This window comes from Amphiprion ocellaris, chromosome 13, assembly GCF_022539595.1.
Source record: "Amphiprion ocellaris isolate individual 3 ecotype Okinawa chromosome 13, ASM2253959v1, whole genome shotgun sequence".
In the NCBI taxonomy this organism is placed as follows: Eukaryota; Metazoa; Chordata; class Actinopteri; family Pomacentridae; genus Amphiprion; species Amphiprion ocellaris.
This window is the reverse complement of record NC_072778.1, coordinates 7,847,148-7,867,996: the sequence shown is the minus strand read 5'-3', so window position 1 is coordinate 7,867,996 and position 20,849 is coordinate 7,847,148. Positions and strand designations below refer to the sequence as shown.

The following is a 20,849-nucleotide window of genomic DNA, read 5'->3' as shown; positions in this document are numbered from 1 at the left end:
AATGATCATAGCATAACACAGTGTATTTTCTACCCTTATAATTGCTGGCAGTCAGCGGGATCTTTCTTCTGTGGTGTTGTCATGTTGAATATTGATACATCAATATATTTAGTATGTATTTTTTAAAAATTATTTATGATGGGCTGTATTGTAATCACATATTTTGTATTGTGTGTTCTTTGACTGTCAGCATGACGCAATTCCTTTGTTGTTTTTGTCCCATTAACAGCTTTCGTCACGTTTGTCAAGATGTTGCCTTTTTTCCTATCTAAAAAGTTGTTTTTTTTTTAATCCATAGTCCAGATTCTCACCATTTTTCCCATAGAAATAGCATTTATACCCATCATACTCTTGATGTATGGTTAAAAGGAAGAGATGAAAGTCGGCAGCAGAGCCAGAGATCTTTTTCCATTGCCTTCTGCCAAGATAAAAAATAAAATATAAAGTGGACAAAGTTTAAAGTAATTAGAAGTAAAATAATTAAGTAAGCTTCCTTATGTCGAATGTACTTCAGTGTGATGATATGCATCTTGATGTATGCCATCAATCTATAGAAATTTGTCAACCATCACAATTTTATAGGAATTTTAAATACTTTGTACCAACGCAATGAACTTACCTTGATGTTAAAGCTTTTTAGTTCACCAAACTACCTAAAAACAGACATTCTCATTTCTTTTTAACTTCAACTTCCAAATATTCTACTATATTCAAAACTACAGTACATATTTATGTTTAAATTGCATCCACATTATGTGCAGGACATTATTCGTAATATCCATTTGTATCAGAAATAAATCAGTATTTGAACTACCTAAATCTTTGCCCTATTAGTCCCTTGACTTTTCCATGAAGCCACACGGGGAGTTAATCTTGTCGCCCTGTATGTGTTCAAGTCCTTCTCTCTCCGCCTAAGCCGTACAGGGAATTGAACCTTTCACTCCATGAAGTGCCTTGCCCTGTCTATTGATCTTAGTCCTAACAAGGAAGCGGTTGTCTGATGAATATTTGCGGGATGTGCACATTATGGATCATCTACAATTTCTCCTTGCTCTCCCCCTTCTCATTTCCATTCTTTTCTCTTCTGCACTGCGGAGAGCTGCATTTGCTGCATAATCGCCCACTGAGTACTCCGACTTTCTTGCCTCTTCTCCCCCCCCCCCTCCACCCCGACACTTCTTAATTTGGTTTCATTCTGCGAGCTGTACACCACCAGTATGCGGTTTAATCGTCAACTAGCTGGACAGGTTGGACAAGCAGCGTTGACAACTATGAGTGGTCTGGGTTTGACTAGTCTCATTCCAAATGGAGATAATGCCAGTCATCCATTCTAGCAAAAATGATTGATCGCACAAAATTAGACACAAATGGTTGTACTTTTCAAAGGTTAGAAGTAGCTCGATTTTGAGGCTCGTAAAATGATTACACTTCAACACAGTAGATTGTCTATATTTTGCAGATAGTGAACGATGAACTTTAAGTAATGACTTCCAGGTAATGACTTTCTTTTAGAGTAGAACTCCTCTTGTGTTCACCGCCACATGGAGAGTGTTTAGTGACAGTCTGCCACACTCTCTTTTATAGTTATTACTATTTCAGCTCACCATGGTTCCAGTCTTTTACTCTCAACTCCATGAAAAAATTGGATTGATACTTGGTGATTGGTTCAGCATGAAATTCTGGGGCTGCTTTGACTCAGGACCCACAATATTTGCTCTTTTCTGTCTCACACAGAGACCTCTAACTGCTAACGTGAACTATTTTGATTGAATATTTGAGGAAGCTCATTCTTGCGTTAGTGACTCATGGAAGGAAGTGGAATTTTAGTGCCTTGCTCAAGGGTTCTTAGCCAAGTGACATGACTAAATAAACACCTGTCACAGGGGTAACAATTCAAATATCACTTTTCTGAGATTTTTTTCTTCATATTTAGTCTTAGTTACATTATCCTAATTAAATACACATATTAAACTTAAAACACATTTTCTGTAAGATGCACTGTATTTAATGTAAGTCTTTAATACACTCATTTAAACACACAATAATGACTTTAATTCTCGTAAAATAACAACGAATGGTATGTTTTCTCAGGAGGGATTGAAGAAGAGATGCTTTATGTTTCCTGGCAGATCTGCATGTTTACATGTATTTATTTTTGTCCATGCATGTGGGTGTGCATATTGTTTACCCAGCCTCCTCTGTACTCCCTGGGTGCATCATTACCATACATGTATATTCTGTATGTGTCTGTATATGTGCGTGTGTGAATGTCAGAGTGGACAACACAGATTCAATAACCTCACAACATATAGCTGTGCTGCTCTGCACCATGCATGTTAACTCTCGCACATACATGACATCAAACACTGAGAGTACACACAGAGGCAGAGTCACACACTTCGACATATGCCTTGAGAATCACAGAGGAATGGAAATATAGAGTACAGCGCTTACATATAATATACAGTAAATACAAAACAGTGTGCTTGTCTAACTAGAGTCCATGTTGTTTAAGGATTTACACATAAAAATACTAGAACAGAATATTTTTGGGTAATCTTTTACAAATGTTTTTATCATACTCTAGGAGTGAGAGCATACTAGAGGCTCAAGGCCAGATTCATTGTCTTGTTTAAGTTTTTTTATGATAAAATAGTTCCTAGTTAAAATAGAATTTTCTAATTCATTTTAGACATTTTATGTAGACCTTGAATGGCTGACCTTTTTAAAGTTTGGATTCTGTTACTTTAAAAAAGAGTTTTGAAAAGAACTCGTCTTAATCCCCACAGTAATGTGTCAAAGGTACAGTAGAAATATTCAAAATACGAAACAGCTTTAACACGCATACACATGCTGGGCAGATTTTAAACGATATAGCTTACAGTATTTTGTACTTTTGTCAGCAAATCCCACAAAAAGAAAACTAAAGGCAAATCGATCCAACTAGCAAGTACTGTCTGTGTCCAGAGTCTGATGTATCTTATTTGTCTGTGCCACAAAGCTGCATTGTTGTCCAGTAACTATTAAAAACCCATCACTGAACTATATTGTTACACCGTGAGGTATGATCCTTCAGTTACTATGAACACACACTCTGAACATTATTTTTACTCAGTTGCACATGCACCTTCTCTCTGCTGGAAATACTAAGTATGTATTAATCCGCAGCTGAAAATAGTCCCCCCAAAATGTTGTATTTTCTTCTGTTTGTTTGCTAAAAACTACAGCGACCAGCTGTTTTAGGAAATTACTTTTCCATAAAAAAAACAACAACTATATACTTGCAACCTGATTTTGGATTATTAATACGCCTTCAGCAGGAACCAATAAGGTTGGTGCTGACGGGGCAGGGAAGTCGCAATAAGAGATGAACTAACACATTGTGTTTTTTGGTCTCTTGATGGGATTTTTTTGACAATAAGAAAATTACTGTATAGAATAGCACACACACACCCTCACGTATTGTTAGGATTTATTATGTGTGCTCCTAAAGAGGGGATGAATGTTACTCTGCATATGTGGTTAGACGTTTTCCTGTGTAGTTGCCTTGTGTGTTTTTGTTTGACTTTATGTGCATGCCAGTCAGTGGCCCTTCTTTCTTCTGACGCCCGCTCTCGCTTTGGAGACGAAAAATCGTTCTCGCCGTCTCGCTGGCTGATGGTGCTGGCAGGAGTCCTGGGGACCAACGGGGGGAAACAATCCCAACAAAGTGGAATGAATTAATGTGACTAATTAACACCACGTTAATTATTTGTAAATTGCATGTTTGGGTACACATTACTTGAGAGACATATGCTGCTTGTCGTGTTCGCCCAAACAAGTGCCAGCTAATCTGTATCTCTGGAGTGCCCTGCGACTGAAGACGGGCCAATCTGCACAGTGCAGGAAAAAGAAAACACATGAAGGAGAAGGAGAGAGAGAGGAAGAGAGGCGGAGAGACAAGTGTGGGGAGGTGAAGAGGAAGGAAAAATAAATAATATTGCCAACTGTATTTCATCTCATCTGGGCTCCATGCAAGTTTTTTTTTTTCTTTTTTGTCTTTCTGTGTTATTTGTCTGAAGTTTGTTAAGCTAGCGCTCTGTTGGTGAGAGTAAAATCTGACTGCCTATTAAAAGATAAATAATAGAATTTTCAACAGGGGGCTACAACATGAGACTGCCAGTGACTGGTAGCGCTCACAGTTTTGTTTCTCTTGTCAGTATGCAGCTTTCCCCTCCACCCTCTAACTACCATATTATATTTTATTGAATCAAGTTCAAATTTTCTTCCACTGGTTTTGTGGTAGCAACACACTAAAAACAGTTCTTCTCTCTCTGAGGCTGTGACCTTTTTTTGACCAACATCTACATTTAAGTGAAAATGCCAAACTTTTCTAGGTTACAGTTTCTCAGATGTTTTTCTCATTTTTTCATACTCATAAACTGAAATTCTTTGGTATCTTTGAATGTACAAAGCAGCCAATCTGATGACATCACACTAATGATGAATGTGACAATTATTTTTTGATTATTTGGTTAATCAAGTGAAACACGCCAATCAGTGGATTTGAAGGTGACATCTTTAAAGTGTCTGTTTTATCCAACCACTAAAAATCCAGGAATATTCTGGAGATTCACTGTTATTTGGTGAGAATTTAGTGGATGTTTTTAGCCTTTTTCTGTCATTTTTTAGCCTAAGCAAGTAATAATAAATAGTTAATTAACTGACAGACCAATTTAAAATGAAAATGATCATTGGTTGCAACCCTAACTGGAACATGTCACCTCAACATTTGCTCTGACAAATACTTTTACTATCATTTCTAATACAATATCTGCATTTGCATGTGATTATTTGATGCTTAAGTGTAGAAAAATGGAATCAGTGTGAGACATATAAATGGATAAACCACATCTTTATGCCATGTATTCGTCATTATATTTTTGGGGAAATCTATTTTCATCCAGATTCATTTTTTTTATTTTTAAATGTGTTTCTAACTGTCATATATTTGCCAATTATTTTATTGTTTTAATGACACTCCTTGCCAGCCAACCAATTAATGTTAGATAGGGCAGGACTTATCACCCCAGTAATGCAGAAAGTAGAGAAAAAGCATCAAACATGTTGTAAAAGAGTCTAACCCAAGCCTGAAAACAGAGGAGTAAACAACATGTGTAAACAAAACGTAAGTCTTAGACTATGGTCCTGCATGGGACATTAACCCTGTTCTCCTGGGTGAAAGTCCTGCTGGTGACTTATGCCGTCGTGCTCCCCTCCTACCTCCTTACATGGATTTTGTGGTTCAAGCTAAAAGTCTTTATGATGCCACAGACTTCATTTTAAAATGTAATTGTGTTTCTTTCAAAACACAAACAAGAATGCACTTTAGCAGAATAGAAATCCAGTTTTGTGAGAGTTGATTTTTTTTTTTTAGAAATATTTCTCCTTCAAAACATAGCAGAATAAAACATACTGACTGCGTGTCCTTAGAAATGTCCTTTAAAACAGCCCTTTGAGCAAGACAGTGAGGCCTGTTGACTTGCAGCAACTCGGCTTAAGTGTTTGCCTACAATGTAAATATTGAGTACGGGAACCTCAGCCTAGAAACTATCTGACGAGAAAGACTACTGTGCTTGAAATGATCCAAGACTTGCTAGCATGGCTACCATTACATGCTTATCTATCACTCTGTCACCCCCGGCTACGCACACTGGGTTTTATTTGGACAGTTTTGGTTGAGAAGACGCAACCAAAACTCGTGCATGGTTTGGTGAGATGGGCAAGAAGCAGATCTGCGAATCACCTGAAGCATCCTCCCTCCCTCCCCCGTCTCCCTCTATCTCTCTGTCTCACTCTGTCTTGCTGTCTCTCCCTCCTATTACCCCTCAGTGAGTCTTCTCTCCCTCATTGACAAGCACTTATTTTTTCATCTTCCCTCCTAGTTTCTTCTCCCTCTCTCTCACTGTTTCTCTCTCTTTCATCCCTCGCTCATTTTTTTCTGTCCCAATCCCTCTACCCTCCACACACACACCCCCCTCCTCCACCTCCACCTCCCTTCTTCCTCCTCTCCCCCTCGTCTCCTCAGAGCTCCTCCGCATTAGCAGTCAGCTCCACTCCTAGACGTACTTTGTTTTTCAACCGTGGTGGAGACCGAGCGAGGGGGGGAGCGAGATACAGATAGAGAGAGAGAGAGAGAGAGAGAGGGGAGAGAGGGAGAGAGAGTGAGCGAGCATCATTTACACAGTCATCCACACTGAGCGGACCCGGCAGCTCGCCCCCCTCCCCTTCCTCCCTCCCTCCCTCCCCCCCCTCCTTCCCTCAGCCACTGCTCACGATGCCAAACATTTTATGTGTTATTTAGTCATGCCTGACTTTATCGAATTTGAAAAACATGCCAGTCACGGGTACACCCTCCCCTGTCTCCTCCCCGCTTCTGCTTCCCCCCTACACCCGAACGCCAGCAAAGTCCTCATCTTCCTCTCTCTCTCTCTCTCTCTCTCTCTCTCTCTCTCTCTCTCTCTCTCTCTCTCTCTCTCTCTCTCTCTCTCTCTCTCTCTCTCTCTCTCTCTCTCTCTCTCTTTCTCTCTCTCTCTCTCTCTCTCTCTCTCTCTCTCTCTCTCTGTCGTGTTCGCCCAAACAAGTGCCAGCTAATCTGTATCTCTGGAGTGCCCTGCGACTGAAGACGGGCCAATCTGCACAGTGCAGGAAAAAGAAAACACATGAAGGAGAAGGAGAGAGAGAGGAAGAGAGGCGGAGAGACAAGTGTGGGGAGGTGAAGAGGAAGGAAAAATAAATAATATTGCCAACTGTATTTCATCTCATCTGGGCTCCATGCAAGTTTTTTTTTTTCTTTTTTGTCTTTCTGTGTTATTTGTCTGAAGTTTGTTAAGCTAGCGCTCTGTTGGTGAGAGTAAAATCTGACTGCCTATTAAAAGATAAATAATAGAATTTTCAACAGGGGGCTACAACATGAGACTGCCAGTGACTGGTAGCGCTCACAGTTTTGTTTCTCTTGTCAGTATGCAGCTTTCCCCTCCACCCTCTAACTACCATATTATATTTTATTGAATCAAGTTCAAATTTTCTTCCACTGGTTTTGTGGTAGCAACACACTAAAAACAGTTCTTCTCTCTCTGAGGCTGTGACCTTTTTTTGACCAACATCTACATTTAAGTGAAAATGCCAAACTTTTCTAGGTTACAGTTTCTCAGATGTTTTTCTCATTTTTTCATACTCATAAACTGAAATTCTTTGGTATCTTTGAATGTACAAAGCAGCCAATCTGATGACATCACACTAATGATGAATGTGACAATTATTTTTTGATTATTTGGTTAATCAAGTGAAACACGCCAATCAGTGGATTTGAAGGTGACATCTTTAAAGTGTCTGTTTTATCCAACCACTAAAAATCCAGGAATATTCTGGAGATTCACTGTTATTTGGTGAGAATTTAGTGGATGTTTTTAGCCTTTTTCTGTCATTTTTTAGCCTAAGCAAGTAATAATAAATAGTTAATTAACTGACAGACCAATTTAAAATGAAAATGATCATTGGTTGCAACCCTAACTGGAACATGTCACCTCAACATTTGCTCTGACAAATACTTTTACTATCATTTCTAATACAATATCTGCATTTGCATGTGATTATTTGATGCTTAAGTGTAGAAAAATGGAATCAGTGTGAGACATATAAATGGATAAACCACATCTTTATGCCATGTATTCGTCATTATATTTTTGGGGAAATCTATTTTCATCCAGATTCATTTTTTTTATTTTTAAATGTGTTTCTAACTGTCATATATTTGCCAATTATTTTATTGTTTTAATGACACTCCTTGCCAGCCAACCAATTAATGTTAGATAGGGCAGGACTTATCACCCCAGTAATGCAGAAAGTAGAGAAAAAGCATCAAACATGTTGTAAAAGAGTCTAACCCAAGCCTGAAAACAGAGGAGTAAACAACATGTGTAAACAAAACGTAAGTCTTAGACTATGGTCCTGCATGGGACATTAACCCTGTTCTCCTGGGTGAAAGTCCTGCTGGTGACTTATGCCGTCGTGCTCCCCTCCTACCTCCTTACATGGATTTTGTGGTTCAAGCTAAAAGTCTTTATGATGCCACAGACTTCATTTTAAAATGTAATTGTGTTTCTTTCAAAACACAAACAAGAATGCACTTTAGCAGAATAGAAATCCAGTTTTGTGAGAGTTGATTTTTTTTTTTTAGAAATATTTCTCCTTCAAAACATAGCAGAATAAAACATACTGACTGCGTGTCCTTAGAAATGTCCTTTAAAACAGCCCTTTGAGCAAGACAGTGAGGCCTGTTGACTTGCAGCAACTCGGCTTAAGTGTTTGCCTACAATGTAAATATTGAGTACGGGAACCTCAGCCTAGAAACTATCTGACGAGAAAGACTACTGTGCTTGAAATGATCCAAGACTTGCTAGCATGGCTACCATTACATGCTTATCTATCACTCTGTCACCCCCGGCTACGCACACTGGGTTTTATTTGGACAGTTTTGGTTGAGAAGACGCAACCAAAACTCGTGCATGGTTTGGTGAGATGGGCAAGAAGCAGATCTGCGAATCACCTGAAGCATCCTCCCTCCCTCCCCCGTCTCCCTCTATCTCTCTGTCTCACTCTGTCTTGCTGTCTCTCCCTCCTATTACCCCTCAGTGAGTCTTCTCTCCCTCATTGACAAGCACTTATTTTTTCATCTTCCCTCCTAGTTTCTTCTCCCTCTCTCTCACTGTTTCTCTCTCTTTCATCCCTCGCTCATTTTTTTCTGTCCCAATCCCTCTACCCTCCACACACACACCCCCCTCCTCCACCTCCACCTCCCTTCTTCCTCCTCTCCCCCTCGTCTCCTCAGAGCTCCTCCGCATTAGCAGTCAGCTCCACTCCTAGACGTACTTTGTTTTTCAACCGTGGTGGAGACCGAGCGAGGGGGGGAGCGAGATACAGATAGAGAGAGAGAGAGAGAGAGAGAGGGGAGAGAGGGAGAGAGAGTGAGCGAGCATCATTTACACAGTCATCCACACTGAGCGGACCCGGCAGCTCGCCCCCCTCCCCTTCCTCCCTCCCTCCCTCCCCCCTCCTTCCCTCAGCCACTGCTCACGATGCCAAACATTTTATGTGTTATTTAGTCATGCCTGACTTTATCGAATTTGAAAAACATGCCAGTCACGGGTACACCCTCCCCTGTCTCCTCCCCGCTTCTGCTTCCCCCCTACACCCGAACGCCAGCAAAGTCCTCATCTTCCTCTCTCTCTCTCTCTCTCTCTCTCTCTCTCTCTCTCGTTTTAGACTCTGCCATCCAGGTCTGACCTCAAGAGCCTCTCGAGCCACTGTCTTTGGGGACATTTCACTTCTAAATGAAGTTTTATTCCCAGGCTTGATTCCTCCCCCTCCTCACACACCTCCTCCTGACCACCCACCCGCCCTGGGGGAAGGGGAGAAAGAGCATAATTCTAGCCAACAGAGTGTTGACTCTAAGATGGATTATTTCTGCTTGAAATCAGAGGCCATGTGCTGCTGGATAATGTGGCTGTCCCGATTTATTTATTTATTTATTTATTTCTCGGCAGTGTTCTAATGATAGAGATTTGACGGGGCAGGAAAATGCAGAGGAACAGAGAGACTTGTTCCACTAGGCGAGGAACGAGAGGCTAAAGGAAATCCCAACATGCTTGCCTTTATAATCCCAAAGTCAGGATTTATGGTTGTTTTGTTTTTGCTGTTATTTAAGAGTCTGGCGCAGCTTTCTGGGTAGACCAGGTCACTAACACTTGCTGCGATTACAGAGTTGATTCCAAGTAAAAAAAAACAAAACAAAACAGTGATGCTAAAAAGAAAACAAAACTATGTAGTAATGGTGTTTTGAGGATTGCTGACAGCGTTGTTTAAACTTGTTTTAATCTGACAGACCCCATCAGAGAGGCTTTTTGTGCACCTTCAACACCACCCCTCGTGATCCAAACACAGAATTGCAACTGGATGTTATTTAACACTATTAATTACATAGAATTGGGCTGCAATAGAACCACAACTTGAATTGGCAGAGGCTGGATGTTTCATGCATTTATTCATAAACTACAGACAACAGTCAATCCACAATGGGTGGAATCTGCCTCATCAAAGCTTGTATAGGTAATTTTTATAATAAATTTGCTAAACTCCAGCTTCACTGAATCCGCCTCATTCTCATGAACACAGATATGTGAGTGTGTTTTTTTTCCAACCAAAAAATAATAGTCATTTTTTCAAATTAGCCAAGCTGCCATGCCAATCTCCCCATGTACCCCCTGGTAACTGCAAAAGTGCTCTCATGGGCACAAGTACCCCTGAATTGGAATCACTGACTTAGGCAGCATTCGTACCAAACATTCAGCCCTGCATAAAACAACTCTGCTCCATCATTCATTTGAATGAGGCCATTCGGATGACGCAGTGGGATGCCGATGCAGAAGGCTCCAGCATAAAAAAAAACAAAAAAAAAAACATAGTCGTCCAATGAAAAAGTGGAAGTTGGCTCAAATTTGCCAGACTGAAATGCAGCAATATTCCCTGAGATGCACATTGGCAGCATATTCCTGGTACATTACTTTGTAATATGAATGTCATATTTCTACTGTTTACCTTCCAATTCTTGCCACAAAAAATGAAACAGTGGACATGATAACATATCAGTAGTAAAACCCTGTTACATAGTAGAGTATGCTGTTTTCGGAGGGCTCTTTTTGGGTGACTATTGTAACTACTGTGCCATCACTACAGCTCATAGTTATCTTTTTATAAGAGGAAAATTGACGCATGTAGTAATTAGAATTATTAGTGTTTCACTAAGGTGTCTTGTGGTCCCTTTTTGATGGGCCACGTGATGTTATGGCCCTTCAATAAAATTTTAGAACTATTAGAAATGAATCCTTAGATGGGATCTGAATATCAGAGGAGGGTGCATTAAAAGTTTGTAGCCAGCAGAAGAAAATAAGTTTGAAAAACCAAACAGTTGCTGGTTCAGATTCCCTGTACGTTTGCGTGGATGAGCAGCACTTTCCCCTTCAGTAACTACTGGCCCTGCCCTTGAGCAAGTCAAGTTGCTCAAGTGGAACCGGCCAGCGATGTTTGGATGAAGCCTGTGGTTGCAGAGCAGCTCTCAGGCGTCTATGTGTGCAGGAGTGTGAAGCAGGTCGGTGCTGAAAATGAGTATCAGTGCTCAGCAGAAACCCTATAGCGAGAAAAATAAAAGCCAGAAAAGTAGGCTCTTTAAGGAGGAATGTGTTGCCAAGATGTGGTGTTGGAGATGGCATGAGTTGTTCTACAGATTGGCTCTGCACAGCTGCTCAACAAGTAGCTGGAAACTGGAATATTGAACTCTGCAGTTACCAGAAGAGGCTGCGATTTTTGTCCCAAGTGAAGGCAAAAGCTGTTTGACGCAGCTGCTCTCTGTTGGTGGTGTGCAGAACACCTGATCTACATATTCAGTTGCACATTGAAGACGATCTTGTTTCATATTTTGAGTTAACCTTATGCATTAGTATCTGTACGCCTGAGATCATTTATACATGCCCACATGCTGCAAAATATCTTCTTAACAAGTCGTGTAATGAAGTATTGACTATAATTATACTTTGCTTAGACAGAAACAATAAATGAATTAGTGGTTACTAAATCGACACAATTTTGATTCATCATTTCAGTTCATATGTCTGACAGAAATACCCCAAAACAGAGTTGTTCCACTGTTGTTGTTTTTTGAATCTGTTATGGTTCTAATATCTTTGGGTTTTGGAGGCTGACAGACATTTTGAAGACCAATCAATTACAGAAAAATAATTACAGATTAACTGATAATGAAAATAATCATTAATTGCAGTTCTGATGATGGTATTTTTTTTCCAAATTAATTAGCACGCATATCTTTTGCAATTTTTGAAATTGAGATTTTGAATGGAAATTTTGAAGATTGTTGTCATGGTGCATTGCATAGAGCACAACTGTTCTGTTAAAGCATGTCAAGTTGATTTTTTCACTTAAAATTAGAAAACACTGATGATAGAAAGAGCACAGCGTATAAAGACCTGCACTTCTCACCGCGTATTCTGACGGGAAGAAAACCTGCAGGATTTTAGTTTCTCAGTGGGGTGGTAGAGTGGATTTTTACTAATGTTGCAGAGGTAGAAAAGATCTGAGACAAAAGAACCTCAAAGCTTTAGAGCCGAAGCTTTTGGTGTGAATGTGCTGCTGTTAAAGATGGTTTGTTGTGTCAAAGATGGATTTAAAACTCGATGAGGAAGCTCCTGTGAAAGTACATTTTAATTTTAACCAAATTAACTAACAGTAGCCTATTAACAAAACACACTGTTAATACTTTCATAATCAGAAGTTAAAAGGGGAGAAGGAAAGGGAGTTTGGTCCAAGATTGCATACTATAAAATAGTGCCAAGTATTCAGGAATCTCTATCTTGCATGCCTTCACAGTGCATCCGTAATGTAATGGGAAATGGAAGCCTCGCACACTGTATCATCCATTCTTCTCCTTGAAGCCAGCTAACACAGAGGAGATAGAAACCAGACAAAGCCTGAGGGCTATAAAACACTGAAGACACTTTCTCCCTCCATGACTCCTCCTCCAGTTTTCATCATGCAGACTGTTCATTGTCTCTTTAGGCTTCTGCAGAAAGTTTGTACTGCAGAAGTTGTCCATCTTAATAATTCAGTTTAATACCAAACTAAGTCTTGGATTCTTATTATACTGAGAAATCGGTGAAAATACTCTTTACCTTCCTTTTCAGCCACTTATATGAGGAATATTCATGCTCAGTGTGTTTATATGAAGCGCCGTATCCTGGATGAAGTGGACTGAGAGGCCCAAATTTATGATATTGTCTGTTGTTTCAAGAAAATCTTTAATCTCGTTGCGTTGGAAGATTCGACTGTACCTCCATGCACTGGAAGATTTATTTGACAGTTGCTAAAAGGAAAAATCTGTCTCAATCTAAGGATAAAGGATTTGGGTATTTGTTGGAGGCTGAATAACTCCCGAAGCCAGCCCAGCGGTCAGGACGCAGTGAATCGATACGTTTCAGGACAATCCAGTTGTTTCTGTAAATCTATACTGTGTCTGTTGCATTGAGAGTCTAGATTCATAAATTGGGCACATTCACACGGACCGCTGTTCAACAACATATATTTAGTAGTGACTTAATTCAGTTTTCACAATTACCACAGCTCTACTAAAATATTGTCAGTGTTTTGTATTGGGTTCTTGTCCACTGTCAGAAAAGGGTTTTTTAGTTTTTCATGAGGCTGGATATGAATGAATGCTTGCTCTGTATTGTGAACATTTTACATGTTTCTTTTTTGAAGCCAGAGCAAAGCATTTAAAGTCAAATCAATAGGCCATGGACTTAATAATCTATTTTCTTACAAAGGTTTATATGATATAGAAGGGGTCACACATTAAAATAGAAAATATTTGCTCTCAAATATTTAGTCAATTTTATTCATTTGAGCATCTGATAAGATTCTGTCTCCTCCTCAGAGCTTTTTTATAGCCAAAAAAATGTTAATTGTAATTACCGAACCTGAAGCAGATGACCTTGTTAAGCAGTTTCTTTCCTGTTATGCCATTCTTAGCATACTGAGTATGACATGTTTCAATTTGGACCACATTCTCTATAAAGTTCAATTTTTATTATCTTCAATTTAACGTTTTTTGCTTATTTTTGTTAAATGTCCAGTATAATATCTAATATTTGGCATATCTGCTATCTGTACCACCGTTGAAGTTTACTAAACACAATAATATAATTTGTTGATTGAAAAAATACACTGTAGCATGAAGTTGTGAGGAAGCTAGCCTGATTCTGTCCCTCAGCCCCTCTCACATTCTCCTGTAAACACACTGCAACTCATTTGTTTAATCTGTAGCATAATTTGTGGTTCAGGATTTGAGAATTTTGCACACAATCGAGGTATTCAAAGCAAAAATGCCGAATTATTCCTGTGAGATTTGAAAATATGGTTCTGGTTAAAACTGCAATGATTCATCAATTAGTTGCCAATTATTAAATTAATTGTCAACATTTTGATAATCGACAAGTCATCTTCAATAAATTAGAATGTCAGAATCCACAGACTTCTACAATTACTTTTGTAGTTGTACAACTTCTTTATTTCTTTACTCCTCTATTGTAACAAACTAAATATCTTTGGGATGTGGACGAAACAAGACATTTGAACACATCGTCTTCACCTTTTGGAGACGCTGATCCAAATATTCTGCCTTTTTTCTCCATTTTTTTCATCTAAGTAACTAACTGATTACTTGCCAAAACAATAGACTGATGGAAATAATTAGTTGCAGTTCTAGTTCTCGTATCTGTGCCAAAGCTGATGTATCATATCAGCACTAAAGGCAGAAAATTTCCTGCGGCGCACAAACCTAAATCATAGTTGTAGGAGCAGCCCATCATTATAAACAGTATATAGCTGCAGTTGTAGCCTAAAAATTGTACAATAACTTGTAGTAGCAGACGTATTAGTAGCATCATTGTAGTCTGGGATCTTGTACTAGTGGCTTTATTTTACTCAGCCACCCTCCTCTGTCTTTCTATTGGCTGTAAACACACTATTTTCTCTCCGCATCATTTTATGTTTGGTCTGCGTCTATATTTAGCAGCTCTGTCCTCTCTTGTGTCTCCCCGCAGCGATCGGCCGGACGTTGATCCCCCGTTATTTCAGCACGGTGTTTGAGGGAGGGGTCACCGAGCTCCACTACATCCTCAAACACTCCAAGGAGTCCTTCCACAACTCCTGCATCACCCTGGACTGTGATCAGTGCACCATGGTCACCCAGCACGGGAAGCCAATGTTTACAAAGGTAACACCTGACCCCTGAGCTTCTCCCACCATGAATAATTGATCACAGGATATGATAATGGTCCGTGCGAAGTGTGTAACTGGTTAAAGATCAAATCCATTTACACCCTTTGATTCTTTTCTTTTCAATCCCGTCTTTCATTTTCTCCCTGGGTTTTGAAGTCCTGACATTTTAGTTAACTTAAAGGCTAAATACACACTTTGAGTTAGTAAATTATTTGTACTTTTATATATATAATAAGTTCTATTGTACGATTAACCTTTCTAAAGCAAATCCAGCAGTTCTGTCTTCTTTTAAGGGGCTGTGTTGAAGCTAAAATTTAGTCTTTTTAGGGTATTAACAACAAAACATAACCAAAGCTCCAAGATTCCATCACACAAAAAATGCAGTTCTGCTCATGTATTTTGTTAAATATTTGCATTAGACATGCTGTATGTAGTCTCCCTGGTCAAATATCTGCACCAAGCAGTGTGGTTACATTTTAGAACTCATGCAGAGAAATGTCACATATTTATCCTCTCCACTTATCAGCATTTTGGCCCTTTCCTAGACCTCAAAATCCACTGGCATTTCTCATTTTAAAGATGTCGACTGATTCTCGAGCCCGCAGGTACTCCAAAGGCAATGCTAGGGGGACATGAATAAGGTCTTTGAAGAGTTCGGTTTAGTTTGCAGCATAAGTGACGCACAGACAGAAGCGAGAAAAGCAGAGGAAACACAAATTGCACAGGTGAAATAATCCAAACCTGACACCGAGGTCTTCTGAAAGCACTCAAGTTGAGCTCATCTGCTTTTGTCTTTGGAGAGAGAATCCCCCTGTGAGCTGGAGTGAATATCTGCTTCACCACAGTCTGATCCAGATGGCTCGCTGACTCTTCTTGTTCTTCTGCTGACTGTCTAAATGAATCTGAGGCCAGATACCTTGTCAGCGCAGAGCAGCCGAGCTAAAGGGATTCCATGTTCCCTGTACCATGAACCCTGAGCTGAAGCACCAGACCGGATTGTTCTGACATTAAACAGCTATACGCCCTCTTGTTTTCAGGACTTGACAGTATGCACTCACTCTTGGGTTTGTGTGTATGCGTGTGCGTAGCCTGCAGAGTCCAAAATTGACTTTTTGCCTGACCTGCCAAGGGCTGTGAGACAAAAAAGTGAATTAAAAACATCACAGGAAGAAAAAAAATCCATTTTAGTAGCAAGTAATTTTGTACGTTATTGAGATCTAAATCTTATTTTCTCTAAAAAAGTAAACAAAATGTGCCAATGGGCTGTGATTATTTTTTAGTGTTCACTACAAATAAGCCTAATTCTAAAATTTCTTCATATCGAGTGCAATTTGTTTTGATATTCAATATTGGTTCTTGAGTTGAATAGAGAAAACTCCTCAAAAACATTAAATTATTATGCTCAGCTGGCAGTTTTCTTTTGCCATTTAAGATTTTTACAGCAGAGATTGAACAATCTTACACAGATGTTTTAGTTGGAAGTAATTTAAAATATAGCAAATCGTGAAGCAAATAAAGACACCAATATTTAAGCCTGTGGGGCCACTGTTTTTATTTTATTTGTGCCTCAGATCTTCTACGATATCAGTAACTGTATAAATTCAACACTGTGACATTCAAGCAAGTAATTGATAGAATTTGTTTCAGTTATTTGAATATTTGTGTTGGTATAAGGACACATGATGTTGTAAATGGTTTAAAAGTAAAATGGAATTGAAATTTATTACATTTTATTCAGATTTCAGCACAAAAAAACATGTAGATGAGTTTGGGTTCATTTTGTTTGTTACCTCAGTGTAATTTAAATGCTTTATAATCTGATAATGCAACATCAGGAGTTCCACCTGTTCCATTAACAGGGAACTTACAAATACATTTTGATAAATATCCCTTAATTGGCTATCATAGAATTGTGATTTGGTTGTGTTCTATAGCTCATCCAGGCTCACTGATAGATAAAATCCCCTATATCTGTATATCTGCAATAAGCTAACACTGACTGATATATCTTTTGGGGTCTACTTTACTATGCTGTTAACAAAAACACATCAGAATCACAGTGAATCAGACGTTTGAGCTTCAGCATCAAGTAGATTTTTCCAACTGAAACAGAATACGTGGACCAGGCATTAATACTAGAGTGTTTTAAATTCAGTCCTTAAGATTTGATTGGGCTGCTTCAAACTGGGCTAGTTTCCACCTACACCTTCCTCAGCCATATCAAGAGAGAAATTCATAGCTTAGACCTCAACAAATTATGTGGATCTGTGATTCATAATATCACTGTGCCACTGTAGCTATTCACACACACGCACATGCCTAATTTCAAATAGGCTATTGTTACAATTAATTACAAAAAACAGATACAATCAACTAGCAGTTTGCCAAGTCATAAAAACAGTAGTTTTATGGTGATTCTGGAAAATAACAGCTTAAAAAATAGATAGAATAAAACCCAACAATTAATACTAACAAATACTTAAGTCGTAGTGTATGAAACCCAGTGAAATCATAAAATTCTCTTACTTGTTGCCTTTTGATGTCTTGATGTCAGTTGGAATGAATGAATGAATGAATGAATGAATGAATGAATGAATGAATGAATGAATTATTATACTGGTCCAGTTAATACTTTAGCATCCTAAACCTTCTGCTTGATTGCAACGCCTCCAATTCTGTATTCACTAGATAACCGCCAAGTGCAGTTTTTCATGATAAACAGCTAATCGCTCTAAATCACACAGGATTGGATGAAATTATGTATGTACTCCTGATTTCATCAGACATTTCTTATTGTTTTATAGGAAGAGAAAGAAGAGGGCTGTTAGCATAGAAAATAATTCACACAATAACACAAGAGTTAGAACTTGGATTTTTAAAAATTATTTAATGTTAATGTCTGAAACCCGTCTATAGTCTGTATCTTCACATTTATCATATACACGCTAGTTGTTTTGACACGACCTTCATACAGTCAAGACAACCTGCTATAATATGTCACATTTTAATAGGGATTCTTAGGAAATATGTTCATTTCCACATGAAAAAGTTTTGGTGTAGTGTAGTGCAGGGCCTTTAGTTGGCAGTCAAATCTTGCTTTGTTCTCTCGGATGCGGCAGGTGTTTACTGTGGGTGAGTCTACGTTTACGTTAGAGTATATTTACATGCATGACTGCCTACATGTGAGTTTGCATCGAGGGGGTACTTGAGGTCATGTCAGTGTTTCTGTATATTTGAAACGAAGGTGATTTTGTATTCATGCAGTGGTTGGGTAGGGGGTTGGGCATGTGTATGTGTGTAAAGGCGTAGGTCGAGGGAGGCTCTTTGTATTATCATATTAGTAAATGAGTATGAAGCATTCCCAATAACACACACAGGAAATGTCTTTTTATGTAGTTGTTCTCTTTGGTTTTTGTAAACAAGGCCTCTCGAAAGGAATATAACCAACCCAAAGAAAAAAAACAAAACGTAATATATTACAAGTGTCCGATATTAACCGTACATAACGGGAACAGAGCAGCCCAGGCCCGGTCAACAAAAAGCTAAATTTGATGCTCGCAGCGCTGCTCTCTTTTCATCTTCACCTAAATTGGATGAGAAGAATTAATTCATTAGAAAAAAAAATTCCAATAACTGAGCGTGTTCTCCCTGAGCTCCCAGCAGCAGCAGCGAGCCTGCAGCTCTGGAGGCCCGAATCTCAATCAGCTCTGCCTCGCCTCGCTTTCCTCAACCACCACCACCACCACCACCCTCCTCCTCCTCCTCCTCCTTCCCTCATCCTCCCCCACCACCTCCCCGCACCCCCCTCTCCTCCTCTCTTTCGCTCATCCTCCTCCCCGACTTGCCGACTCGCTCATTCTGCCCTCGCTCTCTACTCCACACGCTCTCTCTCTCTCAGCTCCCCCTCTCCAACCTCACCACCACCACCACCACCCCTACACCCTCAACACACACACACACACACACACACACACACACACACACACACACACACACACAGACACACACACCAGCATCCTTCATCCCTAGAGAAATCATCCCCAGCTCCCAACTCGCTCTCTTGCTCTCCCTCCCTCCCTCCCTCCCTCTCTCTCTCTCTCTGCCTGTATCTGTCTCTTTCTTACCCCGTCTCTACCTCTCGTCTGTCTCTCAAAATTTCTAATTCTGACCATATTTAAAGAATAATTCTGAATTCTGAAAACTTGCAACGTCGTGTTTTGGAGCTTTGGCCGTCATCCCAATCAGTAATGACAACAACATTGTAGTCACCGAGTTAATTGGGGAGATGTGGGAATACTTTAACGCTGAAAAAATCAAATCAGAAATGACAAGAAACGGTTTGAAAGGGTGGTTTTTTAATGGCATTTACTGTAAAAAGTAAAGCAATAATAGAAAATGAGGATAAATAAGAAATAGCATGCAGCAAGTGCCCCTGATTGAACTTGAACTGGTGACACAGTGTTTGATGGTTGGATCTTAAACCCCTCTGGGATTCCTCCTGTCTCAGAATTGGCCTTTTTGGGGGATGACTATGCACAGCAGTAAGCATAATGCTGCAGACAGTAAAGGCAATGGGTCTGTGTTATCTTATTTGCTAGAAACCTATGCATTTTCCTGTTGTTACTGTCAAATCTATTAATCAAATTGTCTGCTTGAGTGATTGAAATTCCAATTAGCAGAACTGGTTAAAAATATCTAGATTTCTTTTTCATATTCTCTATTTTTATCATTCTGTCACTGGTTACTTCGTTTTAGATGTTTAAAAACTCTTTGGGAGTGGCGCCAAAAAGTCCTTTCTGCAGGAAAAACCCTGGCCTTAGTCCTCTAGTATGAATCCAGCAGGTATTATACAAACTCCCAGGTTAGCCAAGGATATTTGGAAAAACAAAACAAAGGTCAGTTGTACAGTTATTAAAGAAACTGTTTGCACACAAGTTCCTAGGTTCACCTGTCTTTGTCTTAGTTTAAAGGTAAAGGAAAAGTACACTTCACCTGTCCAGTGGGGCATTAGAACATTTTCTGCTAGATTTGATTTTAGCCCCAAATAAAATGGTTTAGATACCTGGTTCTTAACATTTTTCACATAGGGAATGTCTTCATATAGATGTTTTTCAACAGTAACCGTCCACTGTTTGCTCTGACAGTCACAGTTTCTGGATGTGCATCTGGAGAACACATATTGTAGAAAGCGTTTAAATTCACAATAAAAACAGGAAACCTTCAGCTGTTATGTCGCTCAACTGAGACATAACTGTATTTTTAATATAATATTTTTGATGATAATTGCTTATTTTTTACACTTTGATGTGTTTGAAAACAATGAGCCCATAAGCACAATCAGCCCATTTACAGTAAAGGGAATGAGCCTGCGTTAAGTTATTCAACCAAAGGCTATGCGTCGTACTGTTGATTCTGACCATGTAATAAACAAAAATCTCTTGTATGACTTATTAAATACTACCCCAATTAACAAAACTGGTCAGTTCTTCTTTTTTCCTTCTTTTTCTTTTTTCAGTCCTTATCATTTTGCTGCTGGCAAGAAATGCCTTTGGGTGGGGCCGGCAAAAAATTCTTGTGTGCAAGAAGACGCCCGGTGTTTCATTTAAATGTGAAACCTTATAAAAATTGTTCATGTTCAGTGGCTGCAGCAGTAAAATTACACTGATAAGATACTGTTGAATAATTAATCGGTCATTTAGTGGTGAAAATCAAATAGGCTGCAAATTGTGCAGTTTAACATTTATACATGTACACATTATATGAATGTATGCATTCTCTCCTCATCTGTCTTTGTGTCGTTGCTAATCTGACAAGATGCTACACACTAACGAATGGGTGGGCGATGTTCTCCAGGTGTTGGTGAACAATCTGTGCAGGCCTCACAGGTTGGCGAGGTGTTGACAAGGTGACAAAGGGTGCCAATTTGACCAAAATCTCCCAGCCTTCCGCTGGTATTTTAGCAC

At 39.4% G+C, this 20,849-nt stretch overlaps 1 protein-coding gene across 8 annotated transcripts in view; it reads left to right on the top strand.

The window, feature by feature from the left end:
- The window catches only part of ldb2a (LIM domain binding 2a), a 130,056-nt gene that overhangs the window by 82,111 nt on the left and 27,096 nt on the right, over positions 1-20,849 (top strand). For all 8 annotated transcript variants that reach the window (XM_055016700.1, XM_055016699.1, XM_055016697.1 and 5 more), the window contains exon 3: positions 14,709-14,881. In XM_055016700.1, coding sequence (XP_054872675.1) covers positions 14,709-14,881 — 173 coding nt within the window. The remainder of the gene's footprint in view (positions 1-14,708; positions 14,882-20,849) is intronic.